Source organism: Acromyrmex echinatior, chromosome 11 (genome assembly GCF_024713525.1).
Source record: "Acromyrmex echinatior isolate Ae372 chromosome 11, ASM2471352v2, whole genome shotgun sequence".
Lineage (NCBI taxonomy): Eukaryota > Metazoa > Arthropoda > Insecta > Hymenoptera > Formicidae > Acromyrmex > Acromyrmex echinatior.
In genome coordinates this window covers 12621534-12648884 of record NC_141862.1, presented here as the reverse complement: position 1 = coordinate 12648884, position 27351 = coordinate 12621534, and the positions used below count along the sequence as shown (strand labels likewise).

Below are 27351 nucleotides of genomic sequence, written 5' to 3'. Positions count from 1 at the left end.
AACTTTTGCGTGGTTAGCAGCTGACCATGCATGGAATTCATTATGCCGAAACAAATATGTAAATCTAACCTACACGCACTCACACAAATGTGTGCGCACGCATATACGCGTTAGAATGCAAATACTGTCCGCGCGAATCTGTTCTCCCTCTCACTCCATGCGCCGTTTCATCGCGAAGCTCAGCGCAAGAGATGTTCATAGCTTTCATCGTCGCTATTGTTATCAGCTCATTCTTCAGTACACATCAGTTGTTGAATAGAAGAATTTTAAAAAGATCGAACCTTGCTTTATAACATTACATTCAATGTAAAACGCTAATAGAAATAAATTGTATTAGCATCTTATATTTAAGCAATGTTCCATGTTTCTCTTACTTTTCTCTTTTTTATCAGTATTTCGATAATAGGGAAAAAGTATAACAAAATCAGACATTACATTTATCAACTATTTTGAAATTTGGATCACAGATTGTTTATTGAAAACTTATTAGCATTTCAAATTTTTTAAAAAAAATTTTAATAATAAAAGTATCTGTAGTCAAATATGCCATATTTGTATCATAAAATTTTCTTTATTATAAAAGTTTAGATATCTGACTGCCTCGTTAACGCAATTAAAACTCAATCGTATTGTCTCCAAATAATATAATTATTTTATCTAATTTAATTGAAATGGTTCTAATTTCAACAGTAGCTGTCAATATTCGATTTCCTGGATATTCATAAAATAATTAAATTCCCTATTATTTTAAGTATGACCAAAAGCATTCAAACGCTGTTCAAATGTTATTTGCGTAAATTTAGCTTGGCTAATCAATTAACATACGTTAATACATTTTAAACATACCGACATCTCTTATTTATGTATGAGAAATTGCAAAATATAAAATCTAAAGTATATAAAAGAGCATTTTCTGCATATTTGCAACATTATAAAAAGTTAAATAAAATATAATCAGTTAAATAAAATATAATTGTATTTAAAAATGTATGTATATTTAAATTTCTAATTTTGTTTTTTTAATTTATTATATATATATATATATATATATATATATATATATATATACTTGAAATATCATTAAATTATTAATTGAAGACATTAAAAATTCTCATTTTTCGTAAAAAATTCAATTGGACATAATAATAATTATGTAATATAATTTTTTAAATTCTTTGTTATCAATTATAGGATAGTTTTATTTAAAATTTGAAAAAATCCAGTATACACGCGCGTTGTCCTAAAAAAAATATTTGAAATAATTTAATAAATGTTTTTACAGAAACATATATTTTCACATTACAATCGCCGCTAAGATCGCAACTTCACTCAATTGTTTCTTTCCGAGTTTTAATTTTTAGGCCAAATTCATTAGAATGTTTACAATTTCATTGATCAACATCTAGTGAATTTGCAAGCACATTTGTAATTGTCAAGTTACACAATTGACATCCTGATTTGTCTATACAAATATTTCGCGTTTCCCAAGCAAGAGGGTAAATTTATCATGTATTACATAGCGATCCCGTCGATCTCCCGAAACATTTAGCGCTTTGGAGCCCGACTCTCCGATAAAGCACTATATCATCCCCATATCTCAAAGCTTAATCCCACCCCTCACATTTTCACGGCGGCATATCGGTCGAAAGGAGATCGTCGTGTCGATCGTATCGATCTTCGATCCCCGTAACGTAACTCGTCATCGCCATAACGTTTATTCCGGAATTTAAATCGCTGTCTGCGCGCATGTCATACGTAAGGGGACGGCGGCGGTGTTATGTGTGCATTTGTGCACGCGAAAGGGGTGCGGGAGTTCGATATCGGCGCTCAAGAGATCGTTCCGCGACGAAATTTATTCTAGTCATAAAAACCGCGATAGCGAAATGCGCGATCGTAAGTGCGAGTATATATGTGCGAGGTGCGGACCGGTTGATACGACGCTCTCCGCCTGTCTTTATTTTATTTTTCTGACTTCTAAATATTATTTTCAGACGTGGTAGAATCTGTGTGGAGAAGAATAGCCGATACCGATATATCACTTTGTTCGTAGACAATATTTCTTAAACAAAAGCTGTTAATAAAATTTTAGAAAGATAAATACAAACTAAACTGCCTTCTGTCAGATAATGTAACAGTTTTTATAATTTTTGCAATTTTACAATAATTAACTTTTTCGTAAGAGAAACAAAAATGAGCGTCTGACAAAATGGATCCCAAAATTGACGCAGTAGGTAGTAATGTGATATATTCCTACTCTTTTTCTTTCACAAAAATTATTTGCAAAATATCTACAAGTGGATGTAAATAAGATTTTCTAGGATCTTTTTACGTCTATATTCTTCATTTTTCATTCATTTATATGCATACTTTAGGCTATTCTGTAAAATGCAAATATGTAACGCGACAGTTTCTTGCTTTGAGTGTTTTCTCATAAATAAATACATGATTGCCTTCAGCTACAATAGGACTATTTGACAATAATGTAAAATTATTAATTTAGCAAATGGTCTGTTTTACAGACAGCGATATTTTATACACCTCTATTTTATATTTAAAACCATACATTATAAAAGAAAATGAAAAAGAAAACAATATAAAAAAAACTAATTTAGGAAACTATGTAACGTTATATAAATATTGCCACTATTATTTAAACTATAAATTTGCATAAGAAAATCTATAAATCTATAAATTCTACAAATAAGGATTTTATTTTTACATTTGTAGAATTAGTTTTTAACTGATTTTGTAGAAACAAACCACAAATATAAAGTATGAGTTTTTACTTCTTTAATTCTCAGTTTAGTATGCGTAAAGACAATTGAGCTCGAATTCTTTCAATATTTGCGTAAATGTTTTATGTTAATTTCTTATATATTACGATGACTGACGTATTCTAGTTCTTATTATCTAATGCAAATCAGAACTGTTTCAACATATAAAGAAATAGTTTGATAAACAAAAAACATTTACTTGATTTCGATATCGAAATCATATCCAGACAAGAGCACGCATCAGAAAATCGTTATGAAACTATTTGAAGTATCGATTGTTTTTGACGTTTGTAGACGTTAATGGTAATGTAATCAGCCACGTGATTTTGCAGAGATGCTGGGAAGATTTCGTTCAGCAAACAAGATCGATTCAAAATTGGTAATTAGATTTTAATACTATTACAGGATCTGATAAGAATAAAAACACAGAATCATTATAAGATCGGTGTCAAACTCCAAAAAAAGTTTCAAGCAAAAGTTTCAGTAATATCTTGGGAGGATTTATCTTTAATTCTATCGGATATAGATGGCATTAAAAATTAAATTAAAGCAGATTGGAACTTTTATGTCTATCTCCTCTGATTCATATTATGTATATTATTTCAAAATTTAAATAAAATTATCAAAAAAGAAATGGAAGAAATTAAATATAAAAAATTTAATAGCAACCTTTAATGCACCTTTAATGTGCTCATACATACTTCATCTAGCTATGTAAATATTGTTATAAGACACGTTATTCAATGTTAATAATTTCCCACTTAAGATGACCATATTAAAGATCGAAATGTATGATTATTATCAAATTTTTAATGTTTAATTTTTTAATTTTTAATTAATGTATTTAACGTAATTATATATACTGTTTCCTCAATTAGAACAGCGTTTGACTCTTAATAGCCCTTATTTATTTTGAATATTTGTACAATTAGTCATATTGTAAATAGCACTCACAGACGATATACATCACTACATACTATTACATCAATATTTATACGCATATATACACGTAAATTTTTGTACAACAATAACGTTTTAATTAGACGTTTAAGTCCAATTTTAAGAAATCCATGTTGTTTTTTCATGCAAACTACTAGTCTGTGGACTACTATTTTGTAAGTACAGATTGCACAGCTTTTATACGAAGGAAATGTTTGTTACGACATGACAACTCTATAGAGTGTCATATTGGAAATGATAAAGAAGATTGTCAATTTCGAAATTTGTTGTCATTCTCAGCATAGACTCTACTGCATAGCACTCTACTTCACGGACACGTATTAATGCGTACTTTAATTCTGGAAAAAGATTTTTGAATCAATGAAAGAAGAGAAAAGTAATTGTTATATAAATAAAAATTATATTTAGTCGGTAATACAGACAACTTTAGGATCCCCTTAATAACTATTACAATTTAAACATTTTAGTAAACTTTTAACTAATAAAAAAGTTGTATGTAATTTAATTAATCGCCTTTAGTTACAAATAAAAGATCGAGTAAATTTAATTGTGAGAAAGATAAAATATTGAAATGGAAAAATCAAATGGAAATCAAAGTTTGATTTAATAAAAATATCTCTACACAAAAATAGACAAGTCCGCTCTTTGTAACAATTATTTGTATTTTCCGTAACTATGTTTTTTTGTAAAAGTCGTCATTCACCAAAGTGACAACCAAGTGCCTCGATAACAACAGTACTATGTTGAGGGCCTGTTGCAGTGAATTTTTCCAATGTTTTGGCATTTATATAGAACAAATATCAACTTTATATTGGAAACTTGTCGGCAGAGAGACTGTCTAGTGTTGTTATCTGGGCATTCGACAGTACAGATTTAAATCATTCTAGTGACGATTTCTTCCAATACAGCTGTGTATAGGATGTTCAAAAAATATTCCCTTCGTTTAAGTTCTTTGAATAACTAAAAATTGAATTTTTCATAACCAAAAAAAATTGATTGCACTTTTTACAGTTTTTCCTTTTTATATTAAATATATTTTTTTTAATGCAGTCCATTTATCGCTTTTAAGTATTTTATTGACCAGTCAATATTTTTGACCAAAAAATATTTCAAAAACATATGTAGCCTCAAATGGACTGTAACCTTTATGATATTAAATTATATAAATATATATCTTATTAAATGTATATTTTGTGTGTGCGTGTGCGTGTGCGTGTGTGTGTGACATTAAATAATATATATGTACAAAATTTATTAGAAACAATTTATTTAAAAAAATTACTTAATTAAAAAAAATTATCAATTTTTAATTGTTAATTAAAGAAATTTCTCCAGCTCTTTTATTGTGGCGAAAATATTTAAACTTAATTACTTACAGAATTATCAATGTTTTAAATGTTTGTCAAAAAAATCATCCTTTCAAACTGATCCATTACTGATCCATTAGTACTTACAGTTTTTACTATACGATAGTTATTATTTATTTACAATATGATAGTTATTATTGCTTTACAATACAAATTATTTATAGGTTTTAAGATGTTTATTAGCAGTAATATTATTAAATTGCTTGTCAATTTAATTTGTAATGTTACTAAATAGTTCTATGATGCGTTTTTCAAGATCACCGATGATTTCAGCGCGCAATTTGCAAAATTGGATATGTATATAAAATTCACATTAAAATATTTAAGTACTAAGATCCAGCTTATACCGTATAGGTTCTCTTGTTATTTGTATTATTTATTCATTATCCAAATATTTCTTAAACAAAAGCAAGAGCACAAGATAGAATTGTTGTTATGGAAAGAAAAGTTGCTTTATGGAAATTTTTCTAAAATATCCAAAAATTTTGTTAGATACAAATTTGAAAATGACTTTATTAGACAATCAACATAATTATATAAGAAATTCAAACATAATGAGCAATATTGCAAAAAATTTCAATCTTTAATTTAGCAGCTAGCTTAAATGTCCTACATAATTATATTTATGGTCCAACCAAATTATTTTCAAATCTGTATCTAGCTAAATTTTTAGATACTTCAGCAAAACCATATACGACTTTTATGCACATTTGATAATTTGTCTTCGTTTTGTTGTGTAAGAAAGACATAAAGTTTACACGGAAAAATTACTAAAATGAGAGCGATCTTTGTCGAGGATTTCGTTTTTAAATCGAATTTCAAACAGAAGCAATTCTCCAGAAAGCCGGAGACTGTATACATTTTCGCGTTAAACGTTGTTTGTAAAAGAGATATTCGATTCGTAGAATTTGTAATTTATCTGCTATCGCGCATTGCACGCGGCGTCGCCTCCGTACAGGACGCGGCTTATCCTTCGTATCGGCGTCCCTCTAATCCAGCGAGCGCCTTAATTCTTGGCAAGGACGAAGTTGCCCTTATTGTCTTCGTCCTTTATTGAGAAAGTAAGCTGTTTATCGGCAGCTAGCAGCGTTCCTTGTAATTTCGACATCCGACATTTGAAATTGCGATTTTGCTGGACAGACCGGGGTGGGATAACTTCCCAGTGGATATCCGGCGATGTACTTGGCGAACACCAATATCACTTGCGTCGACACGAAACTAATTTTACAGCATTCTTCATTCTTATTATATAAATCTTATCCCGTTGGTTTATTATATATTATTTATTGCACTATATATTCACCCTTTTTGTATATTGAGAACACATGTAAGTATAAAGTGTAAGTAGAGTGAATTAGCACAAATAAAAATTGTATTCTTTAACTAATTCTTCAAATGAACATTGCTTTAATAAAATCTTTATTTGAATTATAATGTTGAATGTTTTGAAAAAATTAACTAGATTTTATAAGTCTGTTATTAATATTAAAGTTAATTGAGAAATTTTTTGTACTAAATTAAACACGGAAAAAAGTTTTGTCAAAGTATCTAAAAATTTGTCTAGATACAGATTTAAAAATAATATTGTTTGAACAATCAAAATAATTACGTAGGATGCTCAAATTTATTGCTAGAATATTTTAAATGCATATAATATTTTTGTATTATATATTACTTAAGATTCCTACGTCATTATTTTGATAATCCAAAATTATTTTTAGATCTGTAAGCTAAAGTTTTAGATTTTTGTCGAAAAATGATTTACTTCGACAAAATCCTTTTTTGACAAAAACTATCCCTTCCGTGTAATAAATAGTTTACAATATAGATTCAATAAAAAGAGCGAGAGATTTGATATTATCTCGATCGTCGATCATGGCCGACCTCTCATGGTCATTCTCGATTTATCATCGTTCGTCTATCTATCACTCCAGATCGCAATCGTAATTTTGTTCCCAAGAAGGGGCAAGACCCCTGCGCGGAAAAATGATTTTCCAGGATAACAAATCCTGCGATTGCGAAGTAAACGAGGTTACGGCTTACAAAGGAAAAGAAGGCAGCGGCAGTCATCGTGCCGCTCCTCCTGAAACTAGAGACCGACGGATATCCAATTCGAGCTATCGAAGGTCAAGTCGCCGTGGCACAAATTGCGTTACCGAGATCCTATTTTCCCGGAGCCCCGCTGCCCCTTCCGCTATTCTTCTCGATGCAATTTTTCCGCGCCGGATAATAAGTTATTCGATCGCGAATTATCGAATGTTATCAGGCCGTCGATTTCTCACGCGATTCGATTTATCGAGAATGCCTCAGGAAGGATCGAGAACATTCGGAAATAATCAAATGGTTCTTTCTTTTCGTACAATAATCGATTTTCTTTCTTTCGTCGCTATCTTACTTTTATTAATATCGTGGTCTTTTTTAAATTCAGGAAATAAAGTACGTAGCTCACAGGATTAACGTTCGCGCTCGTGTGCGAAAGGATTGCGAAGAAATTATTCCGATGGAATCGCCAGGCTGCTAAATTTCCGCGGAGTATAATTGAAACGAATTAAGATGCAAGGAAGATAAATGAAATCAGGTCCGATCTAGATATGGATTTGCTCTTTATAAAGAGACACATTTGATCCTAAATGCAGAAAAAAATTTAGATTTTAATAATTTAAATAAAATTCTTTTACTCACATATTCATAATATTACTTTTAAAAGCATGAAATTTTTTTTACCGATTTTTAAATTACTCGTTTTTAAACAAGATATTTTTAAGCTTTTCGTTCTCCACGATCTATTATTAAGCATATTTTTTAACAGATATTTTTGACCGGTATTTTTTAACATTTCACTTGTTAGCTATGTTTTTATATAGTCTGCTTTTAATTGTTCTATTTTTCAGCGTATTCAGTTTGAAACATATATTTTATAAAAATTTATACGCGGAAGTTTTTGGTAGTTAATCTTTAATGACTTTATCTCACAATCAGTGATTTTATTTTTATCATAAATAATTTTTACTATTAAACTTACCAGCCAGGCGACCATAGCGTTGGAACATTCGTTCCACGTCAGTCTTGCTACATTGAAATGTATTCAGGTTTCCGACGAAAACGCGTGAATTCACCGCCTGTGGGTCCTGCGAATTAGTTTGGTTGCCCACTTTGCTCATCTTCATCGCCTGAAAACATCAGAGAAAAAGGAGAATTCAAAATTTAGTTCTCTTTCTATTTTAAATAGTAATGAAATGAAAAACACAAACAAAAGTGTCAACATTTTCACGTCCAAGTGTCAACAAAGTCCACGTAAAATGACTATAAAGATCATTTTTAGCAAAAAAATGTTTAATTTATAATAAATACATATCTAAAGAATATTTATTCAAGACAGAAATAACGTTCACAGTATCTTCCAATTAAAAAGAAAAATATTGAAGATAAAAATTAATCTCACACAGATATCTAAAATAGAATCAAATAAATTAAGATGCGATATCAATCTTCGTTATTCAGAAGCATTTAAGTTTATTTAATTAATTTAACGCAGATGTATATTCATTTTCACATTGTCGTTATTTTTTAAAATAAAGCTGAAGAAATGAGAAAAAGGAAGAATAATGGATTAATTCAATTAATCGGCACAGGCATCGATTAATCTCGCAAAAATAGTCGGTTGCCACTAACGATCTCGTTAGTTTTACGCGTTATTTCGCAAAAGTAGAAAACGAACTGTTGCACAATGGGATTGCGAGGCGTTAATTAATCCACGACGCGCCAATTAGCGATCGCGAATGTCCCTTTGATGCTACACATCCGTATGTATTGTAATCATCGTTGTCATTACTATTTGTTATCATTTGTTTTATTTTGCTTTATATTTTTTACTTAGATATATATATATATATATATATATATATATACCAATCGTTGAACGACGGATTTAGATCTGCATGTATTGAATTAGTCTTAAATGACTAAAATGCATCGTATAATCTCTCGCAACATCTAATATATAGCTATATATCTATATTCAATTTAACCTATTAATGCATTTAATGATGTACGCGCCATATATATGTTATACCATCTTACCGCAATGCTTAAGATGGATATAACCATATCGAACTCAATTTAAAGGAAATTGAATACACGATTAAGGTTACAGCAAAGCCATTGCGCATAATCCAGTATACCACTTAAAGGCTTAAACAACATTAAATTGACATTTATCGATAATAATAATTAACGGAATAATTATCATGGATCATGCGGTATAAACATGCGGATTTTTCTAGGTCCTCAATAAGTATTCCACGTTATTTTTACAACACATCGTGCATAACTTCGCTGTCGCTCGTCGCACGAATCCAATTTGTAACTTTGATTGCTTGCGACGGAAAAGTTTATCGGGAGATCATCAAAAAGCTCGCATCACCGATAAACGAGAAACGATTATCGATTTCACAGGTGTATCAGGACGGCGATTGACACCGGCACGACGCCAATATATACATGTATTTATTAAAGAGTTGTTCTCCATAAATATCGACAGTTATACGGCGGATAGCCCAGAGGTTGGGGCCGATATTGGCTTGCACGTCAAAATTAGTAATCGACGCGTCGGCGAATTTAATCGACGAAGAATTGTCGTTTCGCTTCCGATTTTACGACGCGGAAGTGAACCCGGTAATGTTAGCCTCTATTAAAGCAATAGAGGACGTTTCTAAAATGTTTGACTAAACCTTACCATCATAAAATTTAATCAGCTGATTACTTCGATGTCATAAACATAAGTCATTAAAAGCTTTTTGATTAGATATTAAAAGTTGCGTTAAATAAATTGATAATTTCGAGGTTTAATTATTGTTAAATAAAGTAGCTATTTGTGATTACTGAAGAATGAAAAATATCGCAAAATAACGTTACGTTTAGTTGTTTCATTATTGGAGAAATTAAGATTATTTAAATTTGTAGCGCATGATAATCCCAATCACCTCGGCACTTGGCAATGATTCTCTTGGCGGATTTCTAATTACGTTCTAGTTGGACTGGACTAGAATTCAGCTACCACGTCGCCCGTTATTTACGGCGCGAGCCAACCCAAAGGTATGCCCACTATTTGAAACGTTAATTGTTCTTACGTATTTCTTACACAAATAATCATGAAAACATATTTTCTCAAAGTAGAATCATATGAATTGTGATTTGGAAACTGCAGAAATTTATTCTTTCTTCTTTTGAAATAATTATTTTATTAACGAATAGAATTTCATTTTACCCAGATATTTATTGTAATACACATTTTATTAAATTAAATGTAGAAAAACAGTTTTTGTAAATGTTTGTTAATCAATATTTATTTTTATTTTGTTTTGATTATAACTGGCAATACTGTATAACTTTTTCACGCTCTCTCCGCAACTCATAATAAAATGGAATTGATAGAAATGATTTGTTTTATTTGTTTGCAGAATTTTTCTCCCATTTATCCAAAAATACAAATATATGATATACAATATTCTTAAAAAAAACTCCCTAACTGTTATAACTATTATTTTTTAATAATTTATTATCGGATAACTTTTTAATTACAATTTATTATTAATTTATTAACGCTTTTTATTAATTTATTAATTGATTTTGTGATATCTATCCATAGAAGGCTTCAAAATTTATATTACGCACAATAATGCGATCGTTATTATTAGTCAAAGTATCTTTTTCTCTTAATTTTGTTATAAATATCTATTTTATGTATGATTTTATTGTATTGTAAAATATCTAAAATTATATTATTATCATATGCTGATTATAGCTATCATTATTATATTAAAATCAACTCTTGTCTTACGACGACATAAGTTCTAGAAAGGACGAACTTGGAGGATTATTCATAATTTATGTTAAGAAACGAAACAAAAGCTGCAAAAGCTGTCGCATAATTTTATTCTACGGACCGTCGAAGTTTGGACGTCTCGATAATTTCCTCTCTTGCGGATTTCCAAGTGGTTTCAACTTCCTCAGCTCTTTAGATATCCATAGAAACTATGTGCCGCAGATATCAGAATAAAGTATTGACACTGACTATCTTCAAAATTCGGCAAGTAGCAAAAAATAATTCATAAATATCATATCGCTTTGAGCCATTTTATATTCTAAATGATTTTATTAAACTACTTTAGCAACATTAGAAAATTTAATGAATAATCAAAATATTATCGTGTGAATCTCTTCTAAGATCCGAATATTCAAATAATCAGAAAGGACAGGTGTATTTTGATTCAGCTAGAATTAAATCGCATCATTTTGAGGTTTTCGATTAAACCGAATTCTCGATGTATTTGATTCTGTCTTGCGCTTTGTGGTTATGCCATTTCAATAAATCATTACTATAGCTCATACAATAGAATATCCAAGCTCTCCGAAAATAGCTAATAACAATACATAAACAGCTCATAATATATAGATTTGGTTATTAAAAATTTAGCTTAGCGAAAGATCAAGTGAACTTTGACTTTTTTAGTAAAACTAAAAAAATATGGAGGAAGTCCGGGCGAACATTCTGGGCAAAGCGAATATGTTTTATTTTTGCTTACCTATCTGAGATAATATTATGAATCTCTAACTATTGAAAGAATGATTGAAAGTACAAAACAAATATGATTGCGCTTGTTCGTGTTTGACAGAGAAATAAAAGAAATTGTGTGTTTTCTTGCGATTCTTGCTAAACGTAGCTTAATTATTAGCAGTAATTGTTTCTTAATCAGTGTGAATGATTTTTTATAAGAATTCTCTGTCTTTAAAGGTGTATTCGAGGTTAAAATTTTTCACTTGTTGCTTAAACTTATTTTAACCTTTCCAAATTCACGCCAAGTTTCTTTGGGCAAAACGAATGGCCCATCCTCTTTACCCAGTATGTGATTGCACTGAAAATACTGAGAAGACGGAGGAAACAGACGAGATCTTTTGAGCGAACGAATAGCATTGTTTACATCTCACTTTTTTTCCACAACGCAGTATGATGTGTGTTCTGAAGAATACATCAATCCACCAAAGACTGAATCCAGTACAGTCAGTACGCCAATGGATTCATGAAGGCTGCACTACATATAAAGGATTTGGCAGCTATTTTTGTGATGACTGCCGACACTGATTTTGATTTTTTTAAATTTTATCCTCATTGCTCGAGTGACCCCAAGGGGCAAAGCGATTGATTTCTCTTTTTTTTACGTTTTGACTAAAAGACATTTAAATATTCAAGTTTTTAAATTTTATTTTATTTTATTTCAAAGTTGATTTCATTAATAAAATTATAAGAATAAAAAAGGTTTTCGATCTTAACTTTAACTGTGTCATTTTTCTTCTCAAATCTTAACACATTTGCTTTGCTCGGGCTTTCCCTATTATTTAATTAAAAAAATTAGTTTTAATTTATTTGTTTATAACACCGATAATTTTACACAATTATATGATTTTATATAGTTTTAATATGTTATAGATTCCATGAATAAACTTATGCGTATAAAATTGATCTCGCTCGGAATTTTCCGCACGCATGCACTCGAATAATTAGCACTAATTAGGAAAATTGACGAGCGGAAGACCTTAAATTCTTGGCAAAAGGATGCAAGTAAACAATTATGTGCGTTTACTTTGAACTATTCACTGCAAGATGCGAGCAAATGTGAAGCGAGGTGAAAGTTGTACAAATGTTTACTCTGGAAGTGAACCGCACAAGTGAGAATGAAGAAGATAGAAATTGAAAGCAGGACAGAAGAGAGAGAAGTTTGTGCAAAGGAATTTAAGCGATATCACTCACAAAAGAGAATAGAAAAACTTCGAATGATGACGGGAGATTTAAAGAATCTGAAATATGATACACTTAAATAATACTTCAGTGCATAACATAAGACATTCGTAATGAAAAATGTAGAATTAACATATTTATTTTCGAAATCTCAATATAATAAAGATCTGACTTTTCAGTTTAAAAATTTCAGTATTCGTGTGACAACGGTTTATTTAACTCGATTCATAAATAATTACTGTTTCTCTAATAATTCGTAATATGTGATTATAGATTTACATATTCATAATCTGTATAATTTATAATTACAAAATTACATATTAACATATATCATTCTATAATTAATTTGTAATTTATAATTACGCATTAAATTTAAATATTAATTATTACAATAGGTCTATTCATTGCATATTGCAGAAAGATTTTCCATAATTAAAAATATGTCAAACATTTATTTTGCTGATAATTTCTACTCGGTTAAATTGATGTTATCGTATGTGTGTCGTACTACGTATATTCTTGTAATAGCCGATTACATATTTTATATTATTGCTATTGCATTCAGTATGCAATGTAGGGATATGCTTATTATAATTTGACATTAGTCGCATAATCGTATCATATATAACACACTCTATTCATTTGATATTTGAGATGTGCTTCATTCCAAAATCAAACATTTATTGTAATTAATTCTAAACTTAATTGTGAGATCTCAGTGATATCTTTGAAGAATAATTTAGAAAATAATAAATGATATAACTATGTTGCAAATATTTTCTATTACACAGCATATAAAATTATAGATCAAATTTTATCGTATGTATATTATAAACACTAAAATAGACTTAATACACTAATTAATAGCGTACTGATTATGCTACACTAAATGTACGAGTATATTGTGTTAAGTGACGCAATATTGTGCAATCAATAATTGATTACATTGTTAGAATCAGCCACAATGCAGCAAAACTTATTCACATACACATCGAAACATTTGATTGACATAGTACATGTATAATAATACAATAATAATAATAATGTTAACAATAGTACAAAGAAACCATAAATAAATAATTTTATTTGGGAGTTTACAGATTCAACTGAAACTAACTAGTCTTGTTAACATAATAATTATTAATTATTAATGCAATAATAAAAAGTGTTAAAATGAAGAAAAAAATGGTAATAAAAAACGAAAATAGAACGTTTTATAGACAAAAAAATTTTTGTTTGTTAATAAAAATGTATTATATCTATTCATATTAATTTATATTAATTTGTATTAGGTGTTGGAATTAATTCGTAGCGTTTTTTAATGAAAGAATGTTATTTATTTCACATGAGCATTAAAAAATACATTAATGAAAGTACTTCCCATCACTTGTAAAACGCTACGAATTAATTCCAACACCTAATATTAATTATATATTGTGCCTATTTCATATATTATGCCTACTCCATATCGATAAATCCACATTGAAATTATCATTATTAATTAGCATTTGTGATATTAAAAGAAGAATTCTAGATAAAAATTGAGAAAAATTTCAGAATTATTCTGTATATCATGTAGTTGTTTTACTATTTTTATCAGAAAAGAATAAAGAATAAGAGAAAGATTCAAAGATATTCTTGAGTGTCATCGGCGCAATTGTGGTACGCAAAATTACTTACAATTGCGGCGAAATCTAATTATCCGCGAACGACCTTGGAGGATTGCCTTGAGCCTCGTTTCGACTTTCGATGTAATCTCGAACTCGCGACGCAATGTTAATTGCGAAGGAGGCAACGTAAATTTAATTCTCCCTGCTGTCTCACCGCGTCGCGACGACCTACGTAGTAAACTTTACGGCGCGAATTAAGAAGCTTATAAAGAACCGTCGAAGTCGCTTGATAATTCTAAACGTGTATCCCGCAGCAATTGCGATTTAAAAACCGGAAATTCAGCTTAAAAAACATGTCATTTCTCTTTAGTCTATTTTTAATACTATTATTATTATTAATTTTATTTTTAATACGATTATTATTGTTATTTTTAATACTGTTATTATTAACGTTAGAGATAAAGATTTGTATGTTAAAGATGATTAAAGAATGGATGTTTTTTGCAAACACTAATTTGGGAAATTAACGAGACTGACAAATAATAAAAACTTATTTTTTCTATTAATTTCTGTTTATATATAAATAGAAAAGTTCTCTATATTAGAGCAGTCTTCACTGAAACAATTCATAATGGTTAATAATATTAGTTAACTTATAATCTTGTTTCTATTGCAGCGTGATTGTTCTGTAAAATGTAATTGCAATCTACGGCAAAACTTAAAAAGCTATTTCTGTGAGAAAACTTTCTTAAATGTAATATTTTTCTTCCGAGCAATTCGACAATGTGCAATTTTTGTGAAAATAACATTAGTAAAATATTGAGAAACGCAGAAAAACCGTTTCATTATCTTTTGCTGGTTTTCCAATTTCATCGTTCAATGAATGTAACGTTATTCCAATAGTCAAATGGGAGACGTCCCATTCTGATGCCAGTTCTATTGTGCTTTTGCTTCATTTATTCGTTAATGCCAATGCTAAGCGGTTCCACGTCCAATGCAAACTTAGCTCCTTGGCAGAGAACAGCTTCACACGCACTGTCTCAGTGACAGCTGACGTTGCATCAACGTTACCAAGTGACTCAACTTGAAAGCAATTCCAAACTTGTGTGCTTGTGCATTTTCTCATCTTTTTGGCAAATCTCTTCTTGAAATATTACGAAAAGGTTCAGTTGAACCGCATATTCGTAACACAGAGATACGTACTATAAGTCCAAAGCATTTCATAGAAAAAAAATTATTATATATATGATAATAATGGATAAACTTGTTGTTTAATCGCACTACTTAAGAAAATATGTTTTTTTATAATAAAGAATGTATAACAAATAATAAAACAGAATATAATCAACTCTTTATTTATTAATTTAAGTCACATGGACTCAAACATAAAAAAATAATTAATGTATTTTTAAAAAATAATTTTTTAAAAAGCTAAGTAAAGTATGATTTAAAAACAATAGATTTAATTCGTACCAAACTATTATATAATTTTAAATCTCGTATTTCAAGATCTTTACAATCTCTCATTGTATAAATATACGTAAATATTTTATCTATTCGCGTATAAAGTTTATGTATCCAAATTTTGCATTGCATACATTGGAGTTGTATCATACTTGGAGATGTATGGTCCTTTCCTTTGTATTCTTATTGTACAAAACACAATACTAACTTTTCTTTTCATTTCCTTTTATTTTTTTCTTCTTTTACTGTCCTGTTTTCGGCATTTATTTTTCTTTTAGAATTATTCTTAATCTTTTTACTTGTGACTTTTAGCAGATTTTTAGCTTTTTTAATTCAGTCCTTTCCAACTTCTATGGGTATGAATTAAGCGTACAACACTTTGAAATTAAAATTACGACTTACGACAAAAGAATACAACGCATATGGTCCTTGTTAGAAAAATATTAACAAATGAATACAGTTTCTATAAAAAAAATATGTTGGCTAACTTACGAAGTCAACTTGAATGGCATTCCGACCTTATGACAAAAGTATAAATTTAACTAGAAAATGAAAAGAAATTATTTCTTTATTATTTTTTTATGAAACTGCCAGGCGCGCATAACGTCCGTTTCTTAGTAGCACACTATGACTGTTTATACAACTAAACATACTGTAAAAAATATTTTTTAATTGAAATTACATGCATGATACGACTTAGGCACAGGTATGATTTCAAGTTTAACCTATATGCAACTTTGTAAGATTGATATCTTCTGCACCCATCCATGACCTATCGCACAGGACAATTCACTCGAGGATTCCGCTCACGCTTATGCCGCTTAAGATCCAATTTTTTCACAAGCGGATGCACCATTCACCCTTTCCCTCTTCCTACACTGCGCTTGCATTCGGCTGCGAGTGAATTATTAAAAGTTCACTCAGGGATTCGCGAGAGCGGCATTGGCCTACGAAAGGAGGATGATTGCAATCACGTCGGCTCGTAAAGTGATCACCAACACGTTTCCAGCTGCATCCCGATGCGCCGAATTGCAGGCTGAATTGCGGACCATTCTAGAATGCATTGTCTTGGAAGAACTGCGCTTACGCGACAAGTAAGGTACATCGCGGCGACATGAAATTATCCTTACTTGCATGAAAAAGATTTTTACGATTTTATTTCTCATTAATTGCTTTTTAATTAACTGTTTAATGAATATTATAATGTAACCCATAACGATATTATAAATAGAAAATTATCGAGTAGTGCTGAAAGTTTAAATGTTTCTGAATAAATAAGTTTCTCTATTGTGAGACAACAAAACTTTGACTTTTATCATTCCTCAAAATATCTGAAAATTATCCAAATTTCAAATATATACATCATTAAATGGCTTTGAAAATATCATCCAACGGATGCAATATTTTCCGCTTATCAATTTATATTCTAATTTCCGTTCATTTCGAATTTATTATTTAAGTATTTAGCAACTATTCAATATATTTGAATTAATTTTTAATTAGAACCTCCTTTAAGGAATATATTTTCAACTGATATTATTAAAATATTCTTCTTAAGTATTTAGCTTTGCGTTGAAAATGCGGCGTCATTAATTCGCACGAGTGAACAAGCGTGCAGAATTCCATGACGGGCAAATGCATTAGGATGGTTTTACCGCGGTAATTCGATTTCTTCGCGTCGCAATATACAATCCATCCCTTTCGTCCCTTTCATCCCTCTCGTCCCTTTCATCATCTACCTGATAGTGTCCGCGCCAACGTAATTGCGCCAATTATCGCCCTCCCCCTAAACTCTCTATTTCCAAGTTTCCACATTTCTAAGTTGTAAACTTTAAAGGTAATAAATAAAATAAAATAATACAATATCCGTATTATTGTATTTTCCTACAGTATAATATGTCACGATAATACAATTCATATTAGATATTATATTGACATTTGTAATTTGCATATACCAAGTTGTTAAGATATACATCGCATAATTTTGATATGTTAAAAAGAGAAACTTCAGAAAAATGTTAAATAACGTTCTTGAATAAATAGTTCTAACTTTTTTTTTAAATTCATGTTAAACTCTATGTTATAGCGGGAAGTAATTAAAATACTTGAAATAATAACATATTAAATGACATGAGATAAACTTTGTAGATGAGGATTTAGAAAAATTCACAGGGCATTAATAAGATGTACTCTATGCTCCACAATTTTTGCATTTATCTTTTAGTCTACCGTTCACGTAGCAAAAGTGCAAAAGATTTTAGTAGAAAACTTGAAAACAAGTGTAAGCTAAAACTTTCATAGCATCATGTCTCGCATAGTTTCGCACATAGTCATGCTAAGGAAAAGAGAGAGAGAGAGAGAGAGAGAGAGAGAGAGAGAGAGAGAGAAAATGTACTTCAATTTATAAAAATAATATAGAAAAATAATGAAAAGTGAAGATACTTATTTATTATTTCTAACAATCTGTAATGTATTATTCTTTAGAAAATCGACGCATCGAGAACCGTCGACTAAGCAAAACTTTTCGTCGCGCGCGAATTTAAGCGACTTAACGGAAAAACAAAGACGAGAATCTCTCATCCTCTCCCCTCAAAAAAGGAAACTTCCTCGATTCGTTCCGCTTGCGAATCCTTTAATTTCCAAATTGAATTCTGCCAAGGAAACTTTCCTCTTCCGTTTCCGGCTCGCGTAACTCGATTAATCGACCCACTCGAATCTCCGTCGACCTCCAAAAGTCGATCTCTACAAGATCCAGGCATGACGATGTATCGTCAGTTCATTTTCCTTCTCTCTTGATTAATTTCTCCTATTAGAGCAAAATTCAACGTTGATTTAACAAACTATGATTTTAAAGAGGAGGAAAACTTTTACTTTTTCACGACTATTCGGGGATCGTTTAATTTTTACATTTTCTTATGTATTTTTCTTCGTAGAACTCGATAATTATCGTAATAATGGCGTTACACTTACGAAAAAATTGGGATATTTGAAATAAAAATTAAAATCCTTATTCATATCGTTACGAAATAGTTGTCAATTACGACTTAATACATTTTCACCTCGGAACGACGAATTATGTATTTTAAATGGATCATTTAACACGAATTTTAACAAATTTATTTGACACAAGACGGGTTTTTTAATTCATCGATTGATCAATTGCATTACAATTTTGCTCCGTAAAAGCTATATTTGCAATTGGTCAATTGATGAATTAAAAAACTCGCCTATATTATAATAGTCTCAACATGATTATATATGAGCAGTATAACATTAAAGATATGTCCACTGTTAATTGAATTATTATTATGCTGTTTGTTACAATGCTAAATTATAATAACTATATAAATAACTGTGTTGAGGATGATGATCAGATTAAAGGTCGAAACGTATGTTTTTATTCTATTATATGTAATACTATATATAATTTTAATTTTGATGTTATAAATTATTTTGCGTAAAAAACATCCAACGGTTTTGTCTCTAATAAGCCCTTCTCATTTTAAATTTACAAATTGTAAATTATAATAATTATGTTGAGAGGTCTAACAATAATTTTTCTTATTATATAGCTGATGAAAACACTGTGTTGTTGAAACATACTGTCAAGACTGACGAAATAAATTTTTCACGTATATGGGGTAATCAACGGGCGGGGGATCTGAATTCAAATTAGAACTGAATTTAAATAATAATTAATTTATTTAATGCGGTAAGAAACTTATTCATTGTACCATGTATATGGCATAAACACACCAAGCAGATCATAATTCACGTATATGTCTCTCCTCATATTAAATGTGAACCTTTGCTACATTTGTCGTTCAGAGAAAAGGAAATTCCACTAAGAATCAATTAGGGTGCCTAGTATATTATTCATTAAGGCATAGCCAATAAAAAATCCAATAAATTACTTGTTAAAAATTTAAATTAGATGTAGCTCGATATGTGTGAAAATTCAAGATCGCATTCAATACCAAGATCACATATGTGAAGTACTCCATCACTTTACGTACAAATCGTTGGTCCTGCGTAATGTGACTTTACACAGAAATAAAATGATTTCCAAACGGAAAAAAGTTGTAACCTTCCTTTGCATATCAAACATTTGTGCAACCTGCGAATTCAAGAAAGTAATAAATTGGAAAATCTACAAAGAATCAATAATTCGCCGAATCATTTACGAAATTTTCCCGCTCTTGCAATTGCATTTGCAAAGAATAAAAAGAAAATGACACATTTGCACATCGAACATTAGGAGGGAGCGTTAATACCAATCGGAATCCTCGCGTAATTGATTCTACGTTTTAAGAGCGATCTACCTCCCCTTCCGAATCTCTCGCTGTTTCCACATCGTCCCTATGGCCAGTCGGCACTTTGTTTCCGGAGCGATGGAGGGCCGGGGATGTACGTGATTCGATTTGGCGCATTCCGATTTAAACTTTTTCTCGAATTCGCGAATGCGAGTATCCGGTGACAACTTCGCGCGGGTAATTTCCGTTTGATTAAGGAACTGGAGAAAAAACGTGTTCGACGTGTTTGAGGGTAAAGGGGAATGAGGAATCCAATATTCGCGGTGGACGCCGAGGCGTTGGGGGGAAAGAAGGAGAATTAGAAAATGGTCGGCTGGCCGACTGGCCGGTGAAAGGATGCATTATTTATCGACGCGTTTTTCTTTTCCAGAATAGAATTTATGGTTTTCGTTTGGGCATAAAAGTATGGCTAGAAATTGTTTTATATTAATAACCAAGCGGATAATAGATAGCCATAACTTAACCTTTGAATCGTTAAACCGCATTTTAAAAAAGACTTTACACAGACATTACACTTTTCGGATTCCTTCTTAAAAGTACAGATGTATTTGTGTTGAGAAATCTTATTAGTACACTGAAAAAATTTTTACTAATCTTAATATATGTTTCTTTGAATAGTACTAAATTAACATTTACTTAATAAGTAAATATTTTGAATTCCATGCAAGCGTCATTCCAATTCGAGGCATGTGATGCAATTATTTATCGTAATAACCAATGTGTATAGAAAGAGAATACTTTGATAGCGAGCGTATATATTGAATAAACAAATATTTATTCAATAAAAAAATTACAGTTAAATTAAATTAATAATTCTTGTGCCAAATATATGTTTACGTTGTTTTTATTTGGCAAATATTTATTTAGACCTATTTAAACAAATATTTATTAAAATTTAGTATTTTTATTTTATAATTTTTTCAATTCATTTTTTTAATATGTTTGAAAATAAAAAAATTAACAAAATGTCCTAAGTGAAAGCAATTGTGTGTTACGAAGTCACTCATTCTGTCGCACAAAGTATAGGTTTAATTTATGATACATAAATATTCATGAATTCAGAAATTTTCTCTAGCAGATTCACTAATAAATTCATGATGCAAAAGATATTTGACGATTAAGAAACGAAGGAATAGTGAGAAAATAATCAAGTACTAGCGATACTTATAAAAGTTCGAATTTATGCAAGAAGAACTGCGAAGATATAAATAAAAAAGCATCAAATTTACGACTCGTTTTTTGCGATCCTAATCAAACTTTATTCCCTGCAACTTCCTTTTCGTGTGCCAGTAAACTCGATACACAGTCTTATATTTTTTAAATATATTTTTCACGCCAATTGACAAGTTTCAAAATTCATAAATTTAATTGCATATACTATTAAATAATATTAAATGTTTCTTTAATATAATTGCAGTTATTTTACGAAAACAGACTATATTGGAAAAGTTAAAAATAATAAAAATGAATAAATTTAACTTAAACGTCTTTAATTAAATTTGAGTCTATGCACTCATTTGTTGCATGACGTTTTATAAATATTTAATTACAAAATATAAATGAACTTTTTATACGAAAATTTGGTAAAATTATCAGTACACTAGCATATACTTTTATTTTTTTTAGCAGATTTTAATTAAACTGTACACGTATAGAACATTACTATATTTCTATTTATATGTTTAAAATAACATTTTATAACAATACCATCTATAAACTTATTTTTTACAGTTATCTTGCTGCTTGTTACCAAGATAGAACCCAATTTTTCTACAATATGTTAAAATAAATTTGTTTTATTTCACCAATGTTTCATCAATTTGTTGAAGATTTTTTTTTTTTATATTTTTCGTGAAACGTCTTGTACGTTCGTATCAGTACATAAATATGATGGATCGAGAAATAGCTAGTGAATGTTAAGACACTCATGACAACCTAACATACTACATTTCGTGCTGTGTAAAGATGGACGCGGCCGATTATTCTGGAATCCAATTTTTCCATCGCGATGCAGTTAACGCTGTCTTCGTCGGCGTGTATAGTAGGCACAATTTTTACGGCACCAACGCTGGTGCCGCGGCACAATCCGCACGGTTCGCGTCCGAATCGAGTTATCGTTCGTCCATTCGAGAGTCGGCCATTCGTCAGCCGCCGGAATTGCTTCTCGAAATGGAACGGTCCGGTTATAACGGAGTACAGCGCGGCCGCCATTTGAAAGTCAAATACTTGCGTGGCGGAGGACGAGAACGAGGAAAGAGGGAAGGCGAAAGGGGACCGGAGATCTCTTGGGAGATCTCAAGACATTTCGTACCGTACCTGATATCCTTCATAGACCGCAGACTTCATCCGATTAACGCGAGCTCCTATAATGCGGTGCGGAGCATCTTACCAAATTGGCTACGGTTAGCTCAATTAAATCGGAATCAGCTGATAGGAGGCGTAATGGACATTCGAGGGGTAATGTGGCTCGCACGACCACGAAAATGATCAGATTTTGAATTCAGTAGGGAATGTTGGAATTTCGTGTCAGTTTTGCAAACGACAATCAAAAGATTCTCAGATAACGCTCGTGCGGCATTCATTGATTTGTATAGTTACTCTTCCGTAGCTACATAGAATTTTGACTCTTGCTTCTTATAAAAACCTTGTGTATATATACTCTAATATTTTTATATTTTCTCAGAAACACATCGTTTATATTTAATTAGTGTTTCGTTATTATTTTACTTCATTATATTGTATCATATATATGTTAATTACAGATTACAACAATTACAGATTAAGAACACTACCAATATTTCGATTTACGACATTTTTTAAATAAAGTATATTTAAACAAATACATATTATATATTAAAATTTTATTTTATTTATAATTTTTTTAATAAGTTGAATTCATTCAAATTACACTATAACTTTTTAGATTTTTATATTAAATATCATGATAAATATATTATGATAAATACTTTTGTTGCTTGAAGATTAAATTTCTACAAAAAAAATTTATTAGAGAAAGAAAAATTTACTCAGAGAATTTTCTAAAAGATAAGATTTTCTTACTAATATAATTTTGCTGTTTAATTGAACAAAATCTTTAACTTTCAATCGCCTTTAGCCGAAAAGATATTAATATCGCAACTTTGAAACAATGGCTTTTCTTCTTACTTACTTAGTACAAACTTTATCATCCTTTCTCGATAGGAAAGCTGATAGTTCTAAGACACTCTTCATTCATATTACGTTTACACCGCTACTATTACTTCTATAAAATAGTACATATAGTAAAATAATAAAATATATACAAATATCAAATCCATCTAAAATTATACAAATTATTACTTAATTATTAATTCTCTACTATATTAGATATAATTCAATAATATAGAAAGAATAAGAGTTTTCAATCATTCTGTTAGATGTAACACGGTTTTTTTTTTTAGTAGAAGAAGTCAAATTCTAAATAATTTTTTCAAAAAATCTTGAAATTATTATGAATATATTATAAATATCTTGAAAACAGTAATTTATTTCAATAAAATACTGACAGGAACTTGTCACAGCTGTCCGGAACCGATTTATTTTTCAAACATGTAAATACAAAAATCTAAGAGGTACATGTTTTTTTATATCAGCTCTTTCGCAGGTTTAACAAGGATGAAACAATCTCTTAAAACTAACTCTAATATTTGATTTCTATCAATTATCAATAAAACAATGAATATACAGAAAAATATTTTAGGCAAAACTTTTATGACTTTGAACTTTTATGACTTTGAACTTTTTCTTTTATATATATTTTATTACTCTATTTAGATTTTAAAAAAAATCTAATATTTCATATATTCCATCTAAGTTTTGAGGGATGGTTCAATCCCTTAAATCTCAAATTGAACTAATATTTAAAAAAATACGTCTCTTAGAATTTTATGTTCAGTATATCAAGGAAAATTGATTCCGGATAGTTGTGACAAATCCATTGTGAGTCATGTACCACGTGTACAATATTAATCTTTTGTATCATTTATTCTTCGTAACTAGCAAAGGTAAAGACAGCTTCAAGAAAGTTTTTTATATATACCGTCCTTGTCATTATTGGATATAATAAAGGTTTATTTCACTACATCATTATGTAATATGACTTTAATAGCTTCTCCAATAAGTGAGGAGAAAAACACCACTTGTTGATTGCTTTGATCAACCACTGGATATTATATTATTACTCATTCTTGAAATATCTTTACCTTCTTTTAAAATACCAAGATCAGAGGAGAAATAGTCATTATAATAAAACAGATTATTAATAAATAATCTATCTTAAAATATTTTATTAATGAACGAAAATCGAAAAGCATAATTATATCAATAAACTCCATCAGCAAAATCGACTATCATTATTTATTAATTGACAATAAATGAAACTTTCATATCCGATACGTAACTTTTATATAATTGGAAACAAAATTATATACTGTCGTCTAAAAAATTTTTCTGAAACAAATTTTTAAAGAGACATTTTTTTAAAGAAAGATCTTTTAAAGAAAAAGAGAGAAATTCTAAGAAAAATTTATATTACTGATATAGAAATGAATCATCAATGAAAAAAGTTAAAAATAGCGATTTTAATATTGTCTCTTATAATATTTTACTATGTGTGTGAATGTATTCTAAATAAACAAAGAAAAAAGGTATATTAAAAATGAAATTTGTAAAAATAAATTTATAAAAATAAATTAAATATCGTATTTCTATTTTATTTGCAAGAAATATTATAGTTCGTACACAAATACAAAATATTTCACTGTGTGAATGTGCTTTAAATAAACAAAGAAAGAAGATACATTCAGAAACGAATTAGATCCATAAAACTTACTAACTTTAAATAGTACATTTTCGCTTTATTTGCAAGGAATAGTTCGTACGTGAATTCAACTCATTGGTAATTGAATAAGCAACTCAAGTAAAAAATAACTTAAAGTTCAGATCGATTCGCCAAGTTGGCGACTATGACGGTACAGCACGGACGGACCGAAATCACGCTCTGATATATAGATTAAAGTTAGTTGTCGCGTATGCCACGCGTGACGGGACGAATCGCGTCGGGACGCCACACGTCGAAATCCGCCGCCGCTGTGACGGAGTTCCGCGTAGTTACAGTTTCGATTGCGGGCGTCGCGACATCCCGGCAACCCTCGCCCGTCTCGTCCATTGCAGTCGTATATGTATGTACATTCGTGATCTTGCCGAACAAATGAATTTTACTCGTAACGCGAATCGAATTTCAGACAAATTATTATTATTACGTATAAACTTATTTTAAGTTCTATTTCTTGATAAATCTCGTCTAAAAACGTAAGAAATGTTACTTATTGCAAACAAAATTATTGGATGTAAATTAAAGATTAATTCAATATAAAGTTAAATTTTGCAATTAATTATAGACTAAAGTTTGTTTGAAGATTGACATAAAATTTAATTCAGATCACCGCTTTTATTTCACATAAATTCAATTTGCTTTATGAATAAACGTTATTACTCCGAATTATATGAAATCTGAATGTGATGTATGTCCAAATTTATTTAATTTAAATGTATTAATTTATTAATAGGAATTAAAGAGATAATTTAATTTCGCAGCAAGTATAAAAAAATAAAAAATAATAGTTTTATATATTGGTTTTATATATCGTGGACAAATATGAAACTATTATTTTTTTTTATTGTTTATTGCAAAATCAAATTATCTCTATTTTATAAAAGCGAATCTTCTCATAGAATGACGCAAACGCGCGTTATAATATCATGAAAAATTAATCTGAAATAATATTTTCTTTCATTATTATTATACGTTGAAATAACAATATACCACGGATCATGCGATCAACGTCACCATTAATCAGTGTTGCCTCCATTTGTACAATAATTTCATGATAATCCGCGTGTGAAATCAACGTGCTTGCATCTGTGCTGTTTGTTTAAATAAATACTCCTAGCGTGTTCACACGATAGCCAATCAACGGACGGCACTGATTAGAGCGACTTTGTTAATTAATTTCAGTAAAGAATATCCGTTCCACTTTGGCGATTATACATATAACGCCGTGTGCACAAAAATTCTATCACATTATACTTCCCAATCTTTTCTTAATTTTGCTAATTGCGAAAAGATTCAGATTAATCAATTATAGAGACTCACGGGTCAAGTATCCATTTCCCTAATGATTCATCAATATTCAAATATTTTCACAAAGATACAGCTTTCCAACTGAATTTCTTATTTTCAAATAATATAGTACTTATATTCATTAATGTTATTATTATAATTATTGACAATACAAAATTATTAAATACCGGGTAATTGAGAGCACTAAACATGCGTAATAATAATATGTATTGCAACATCTTAGATGGAAATTATGACATAATCGAATGTTTCGGTTCTATTCGCGTCATCTTTAGCGATGTTAAAGCAAATGACAGTCAGACCATTTGGGAGGACTGCCTACAAATTGATTGCCTACAGCACTGTTTGCTTACATCTCATTTGCCTACAAATTAATTACCTACATGTATTATTGCCTGCAGCTCGATTGCCTACATGCACTTTTGCGCATAATTTAAAATTTATGAAACAAAGTCACATTTACCTATATGTATTATTCCCTACAAGTATAATATTATTGTCTATAGCTCGTTTGCCTATATGTACTATTCTCTGTTTTAAAAATATACATAAATTCTGTATTAAAATACAAATTTTCTGCTTTAAAAACACAAATTCTCTATTTTAAAACAAATTCTCTGCTTTAAAATACAAATTCTCTACTTTAAAAATACAAATTATTTTCTTACTTAACTTAACCTTAATTTTATATTTGCGCAAAAATGTTTGTAGGCAATCGAGCTGTAGGCAATAATACATGTAGGCAAATGTAATTTCGTTCCTGGAAATTTTATTGTAATTGTGCAAAAGTATTTGTAGGCAATACTATTTGTAGACAATAATGTAGGTAAACGTGATTTTGTTTTATAAATTTTAAATTGTACGCAAAAGTGCATGTAAGCAATCGA

General features: G+C 29.9%; 2 protein-coding genes across 3 annotated transcripts in view; one reads left to right on the top strand and one right to left on the bottom strand.

Moving 5' to 3' along the window:
- The window catches only part of LOC105144240 (uncharacterized), a 144939-nt gene that overhangs the window by 90203 nt on the left and 27385 nt on the right, over positions 1-27351 (bottom strand). For both annotated transcript variants that reach the window (XM_087411574.1, XM_087411573.1), the window contains exon 2: positions 8124-8271. In XM_087411574.1, coding sequence (XP_087267700.1) covers positions 8124-8268 — 145 coding nt within the window. In that variant the 5' untranslated portion in view covers positions 8269-8271. The remainder of the gene's footprint in view (positions 1-8123; positions 8272-27351) is intronic.
- LOC147908167 (uncharacterized) overlaps positions 9941-27351 on the top strand; it is a 42802-nt gene continuing 25391 nt past the window's right edge. Inside the window, exon 1 of the mRNA XM_087411575.1 lies at positions 9941-25502. Within this exon, the coding sequence (XP_087267701.1) occupies positions 22249-22770 (522 nt within the window). The 5' untranslated portion in view covers positions 9941-22248 and the 3' untranslated portion in view covers positions 22771-25502. The remainder of the gene's footprint in view (positions 25503-27351) is intronic.